Here is a 5,467-nt window from a genome sequence, read left to right as displayed (position 1 = left end):
ATAACACAACAGATATACCACATAATTATAAATTAGAAGCATTATAATGATAAAATTAAGAACGTATGAAATTATACGGAATTTAAGTTTATGCATAATATTTACTACTTCCCCCAACATCACAGCCCTTACAGCTCTAACTAATTCTCTCCCCAGCCCCAACATCATCCGTACTTATAACCAAATTCTTCTGTATCGGAAATTCCCGAATCTATAGATAATGGTGGTTACAGTGGGTCACTGGAGATGACAGGACATTTGTATTTGACTGTACTTTTAACGTTTGGTGTGACATACAGGCGCAGACCCAATCCTTAGCATCCTTAGTAATGCCGTCCAAAAGATCTGTGTCTTGAGTAGCTGTGCAGTACATTGGCACGAGGGATGTTTTATGTCATGGATGAAATCAAACACTTGTCGGTGCAAGGGAGTAGGTATCCATAGTCGTGGTCTACCAGTACTGACATAACAAAGGAGGGTGGCATTGGAGTCGTCAAGGTCAACATCTTCTCAACAGAGGGATGTGCAGGATGTCCTACATGCTTGGTACTCTGGATCTTTTTGTTGAGCTTCTGCCAAGGCATTGTAATCCAATCCCATGTGAATGGCAGCCAATATGGTTCTTGACAGGGCATTCATTTTCCAGGGATGTGTTAAAGGGTGCAGTTGTATTCAGGAACCGCAGAGAGTTGTCAGCACTGACAGACAGACCATGTGTTGGTCTGTTGAGTGAAGGCGTATACCAGAGTCATGTGGTCTGAGCGAATGATGAAGGCGTACTTTCTAAAATTTGGCGAAAGTGACGGAAAGCCGTACATTTGGCTTTCCGTCACTTTCGCCAGCAATTCTTGGTGGAAGGTAGAGTAGCCAGATTCTGCTTTGGACAGTTTTCTACTGAAGAGCGCCAATGGATGGTGTGAGCCGTTGACTACCTGCTAGAGTACTGCACACATAGCATCGTCACTGAAATTGGTGCTCAGAAGAAGATGGGCATGTCTCACAACAAAAGTGAGATCAGCAACAGTTGATAGGGCATTCTTTGCGTTGTAGAAGGCCTCTTCCTGAAAGGGACCCCAATTCAGGTCTTTCGAGTTGCCCTTGAGGGAAGCATAGAGGGGATTAAGAGTGGCAACAATGGCTGGTAGTAATGGGTGATAATAGTTGATCACACCCAAGAATTCTTACAGTGCTTTGATGGTCGAGGATATGGGGAAGTTCTCAGCAGCTTCTACTCTCTCAGGGAGAGGGTGGATGTCCTCACAAGTGATGCGCTCCCGTAAGAATGATACTTCATTGACGCCAAAGGTGCACTTGTATCGGCCTACAAGGCCGTTCTGTTGTAGGTGGTCAAAAACAATGTGTAGGTGACAGAGATGTTCCTCTTTAGAGGAAGAAAACACAAGTATGTCATCCACGTAATATACGCAGAAGGTGCCATCCATGAGGAAGTGAAAAGTGGCTCTAGCATTATGAAGGTCGAACCAAGAGTAATTGAAGGTGTATATACCAAAGGGTGTGGTGATGTTGGCCTTGGGATGTCTCTTGGGTTTACGAGCATGGAGAAAACCTTCACTTTGAGCAAGTATTAGGTAATGCTAGGGACGTTAGGGAGGGTTAGTGATGTGGTTCTGTCTGCATGTTCAAATACCTGTAAACCATCTTCCTTCAGGATGATGTGTAAGGGTGACGACCATGTGCTTGAGGCCTTTTGGCAAACACCCATTTCTTCCATTTCGGTGAATGTTTGTTTAGCGGCTGGCAAATAATCGAAGGAAATACACCTGAATCTGGCAAAAGCTGTGGGCCACGTAGTCTTGATATGATGATAAATTCCATGTTTGGTGCGAACCGTGGGGATTTGGTGAAGTTCAGGTCGGAGGACTTTCTGGTATGATGTGAGGAGGTGGACGTATACCTCCGTGGGGGCGTTGATGAGGAGTGCAAGGATGGAGGGAGCTGGTTGAAAAGGTGTTGACAAGTATGATTCTGCGTTGACTAATCGTCGATGCCCCACGTCAACCAGAAGGTGGAAATGTGTGAAGATATCCGCACTGAGTAGTGGCAATGTTATGTGAGCAACGAGGAATTTCCAGTGGTGCTTGGCATCCCCAAATGAAAGTAGTAGGGTCTCATACCAGTGGGTGGGGATCTCAGATCCGTTGGCAGCTACCAGGTAGACATCAGAAAGCTTAGAAGGAATTTGTCATGTCCTAGAGAGTGAATTTGGTAGAAGGGAACAGCAAGCACCTGTGTCTTCCAAGAACTGCACATCTGTACGTGCATCAAGTAAAAAGAAAAGATTCGTGACAGGGGAGGCCACCACCACAGGCAGAGGCCTACTTATACATTTTTTGGCCACTGGAAACCTGGAAACCATCTGCACATTTCTTTGCAGCAGCCCCAAATCTGGAGCGGTAGTTGCAGAACTGCAGCTGATGGACATACATAAGTCTCTGGAAAGGTTATTGGGCGGCATGAGCGATGGGTGGCATATGTGCATTGTAGGGGGGCTTTGTCACCACTCTGGCATATCAGAGGGTGGGCGTCTGTGTCTTACAGCATTTACATCAGCCCAGGTTGGTGTTGAGTAGTTGTTCTCTTGGTCAGGAGTGGAGGCGTTGATGGAGGTCTTGAGTGTGATGAAGTGGCTTGTTATTAAGTCCTTCTTGGGCAAGGAATCAATATCAACAGATTTGGGTAGGCATTGTACCCAAAGGGCACAAACTAATTTCACTTCCCGAGGAGAGCCGTCCGTGGCAGGTTGCAAGAGTGTGATGCTCGTCATTTCTCTAAGGGCGAGCAAAGACTTTTGGTCCCCCAACGGCTGTTGAGAGAGCTTGGCTATACAGGCAGCTGGCAATGATGAGTACTGCTCAAGAAGGTATTTTTTGAGGGCATCTACTATATTGTGGCATTCCCTTGGTAGCAAAGCCAATGGAGATTTTTGGGAATGTGTCCTCACGGATCGCTGCCAGGAAATAATCTGCTTTGCTGCTTGAGCAATTCACGCCCTTAATGTAAAACTGGTCTTCGGTGTGCTGAAACCAGAAAAACACTTCTCCACTGGCGAAGGGCATCAGTTTCATTGAGGTGGCATGCGTCATGCAGTGAGGATCAGTGGCCGGCATTGTAACAAGGGAAGGGCGAATGGGTGGGCAAATAAGGTGGTATGGAGTAGTCACTCTGGTGGTCACTAATGTGACATCGTAACTGCTAGGTCCTAACAGAGAGGTGAGGTGAATTCAAGTAACCTTTATTGAACATGCAACGAGCTTATATACAAGAACTTGCGAGCAAGAATTTTAATAAAATTCAAACAAACTAAAACATACGAAGGCAAGCTTGAACAGGTTATTCTGTTATCAATCTGGGAGAGGTTGAGAGTTAAAAAATCAATGGTATAGCATTGCATGAACGTGTATGAAACACGTGCGGTACAGAATTAATTCAATGCTTTGTACAGAAAAAAAAAACCAAATTACAGAAAAATAGGATAAACTTTTGTAAGCAAAAATTGCTTATATCAATGCTCTAAATTTAGTAAGAAAAAAGTTCTTGCATATGTTATGGCGACACTTTAATGATAAGAACATCAAAGACCTGTTTTTTATACATTAAGGATTCTTTCTTCAGCAATCAAAAGGGCTTAATCATAATAAAACACTATATCGGATATACATACACATATATTTATACATATGTACATACATAGTTATGCATACGCACATATGCACACACACACACACACACACACACATATATATATATATATATATATATATATATATATATATATATATATATATATATATATATATATACTTACAAAGCTGGTCTAGTATAGAGTAGATATTTTATTCATGTTTTTATTTGTGCATTTAAGAGATATATAGCCAGCTCGTAAGGTGGGTCTTACTCAAGTAGGTTTGAGTAAATGTATGCAAATTACATAAGACTTACATCATTCATTTAATCGTATTTTCCATTCAATTCAGCATATGTAAATTTACATTATTTTAAAGAATTAACTTTTTATTTCATGTATTTTGTTACGAAGTCTTATGTTATCTCGTTTAGGTATGCTGTATCACACACACGAGGTATGAATGCAGGGGTTTATGTAATTTTTATGTTTCCATGTGGTTAGAATGTGCATGAAACTTCTCGAAATAGATTCACCCATTTTTTTATTGTTTCGAGAACGAAAGTAGGCGGAGTTAGCTGAGAGAAGGTTGCCTTGCAAGCAAGATTTGTTCCCCTGTTCAATTTATTACATTGGTAACCTTATGCTACTAGGCCTTGCTCCCCTACACCACTAGAATGATCTCTTAGAATTATCTAGAGGTTTTAAGTCAATGTAAATAAGCCCCAGTAATACATAAGCAGCAGAAGAGATCCAGCCTGTCCCTTTGAAAAGGCCAAGTTATCCCTCTCTCCTCTCAAGTGTGTGTCCTCTCAAGTACGCATAGTGTTTTACTGTCAAACGTGATTATGATTTCTACCCACATATATCATGTATAGTGTTTTCAAACGTTGATGAGTCCATTGAATGTTATTTCAAGTGTATTTTGATAATGTAAGTACTTTTTTCATAAATTTTTGTAACTGGCCCTGTGAGGTTAAGGTTAAACAGTGAAATGTATTTATTTTGGCTTACCTGTTCGTCAACAATGTGTGATCCAAAAGACATAAGTGTAACAGTTACATTTATGTAAATTTCATTTACTATTTAATCTTAAGTGTTAAAGTGTTAACTATTTTCATTGAGTATCAAAATTAAACAATTTTATAAATTAATCTCCAGTGAAACAGGTGATTGGATAATTTTCCTAAAGTAATATATTCTTGTCTTAGTGTAAGATTTTATTCAGATTTAATATTTCGAGTGATTTATTTTTGGTGTTAATTCTTTCGAAGTGTTGTAACTTTTTATAGAATATATTTATTTTTGTAAAGTGTGTATTATTTTGATCACCAATATTTCCTAACAGTGCTTCGCTCGTAATTCCTGACGAACACTGAAGAAAGAGGTTATTTATGAATAGTTCCTGTAAAATAATCATCCATTTTAGTTTTGAGAGTAGCGTAAGGGAGTTCTGGATATTCAGTGTTAATATATATAGCCGTCTGGGAGTTATCTAATATTCTCAGTGCTAGGGTATTATTTTTTCAAGCGTAACAGACTTATGTAATATAATCAGGTAAAGTTTGGAGCTCGGGAGTTCATGTGATTTGCCACTCTTAACTATATATATATATATATATATATATATATATATATATATATATATATATATATATATATATATATATATATGTATATATATATATATATGTATATATATATATATATATATATATATATATATATATATATATATATATATATATAAAACAATCCGATTCCAATTCCTATAATTAGTTCCTTCTAGTTTATACCAGATATAATAATAGTAGTAATGAGGAT

The 5,467-nt window shown here is 39.2% G+C and overlaps 1 protein-coding gene across 1 annotated transcript; it reads right to left on the bottom strand.

Annotated features, from left to right (window-relative positions):
- Positions 1–535: 535 nt before the first annotated feature.
- LOC137620934 (uncharacterized) lies at positions 536–2,476 on the bottom strand. The gene is made up of 4 exons (XM_068351377.1): positions 2,248–2,476; positions 1,649–2,166; positions 1,186–1,595; positions 536–722 (listed from the first exon to the last, which is right to left on the bottom strand). The coding sequence occupies exons 1-4, from the start codon at positions 2,474–2,476 to the stop codon at positions 536–538; spliced, it is 1,344 nt and encodes a 447-aa protein (XP_068207478.1).
- Between the last annotated feature and the right edge of the window lie 2,991 nt (positions 2,477–5,467).

The sequence above is a fragment of the Palaemon carinicauda genome, chromosome 27 (assembly GCF_036898095.1).
Source record: "Palaemon carinicauda isolate YSFRI2023 chromosome 27, ASM3689809v2, whole genome shotgun sequence".
In the NCBI taxonomy this organism is placed as follows: Eukaryota; Metazoa; Arthropoda; class Malacostraca; order Decapoda; family Palaemonidae; genus Palaemon; species Palaemon carinicauda.
This window is presented reverse-complemented; position numbering and strand designations above follow the sequence as displayed.

Bases quoted from the DNA above. Each gene is read 5' to 3' on its own strand.
- LOC137620934 (XM_068351377.1), bottom strand. From the start codon at position 2,476: ATGCCGCCCAATAACCTTTCCAGAGACTTATGTATGTCCATCAGCTGC. The intron at 2,167-2,247 runs GTGCTTGCTGTT...TCTACCTGGTAG, and splicing joins GCAGTTCTTGGAAGACACAG to CTGCCAACGGATCTGAGATC. The intron at 1,596-1,648 runs GTATTTGAACAT...TAACGTCCCTAG, and splicing joins TGAAGGAAGATGGTTTACAG to CATTACCTAATACTTGCTCA.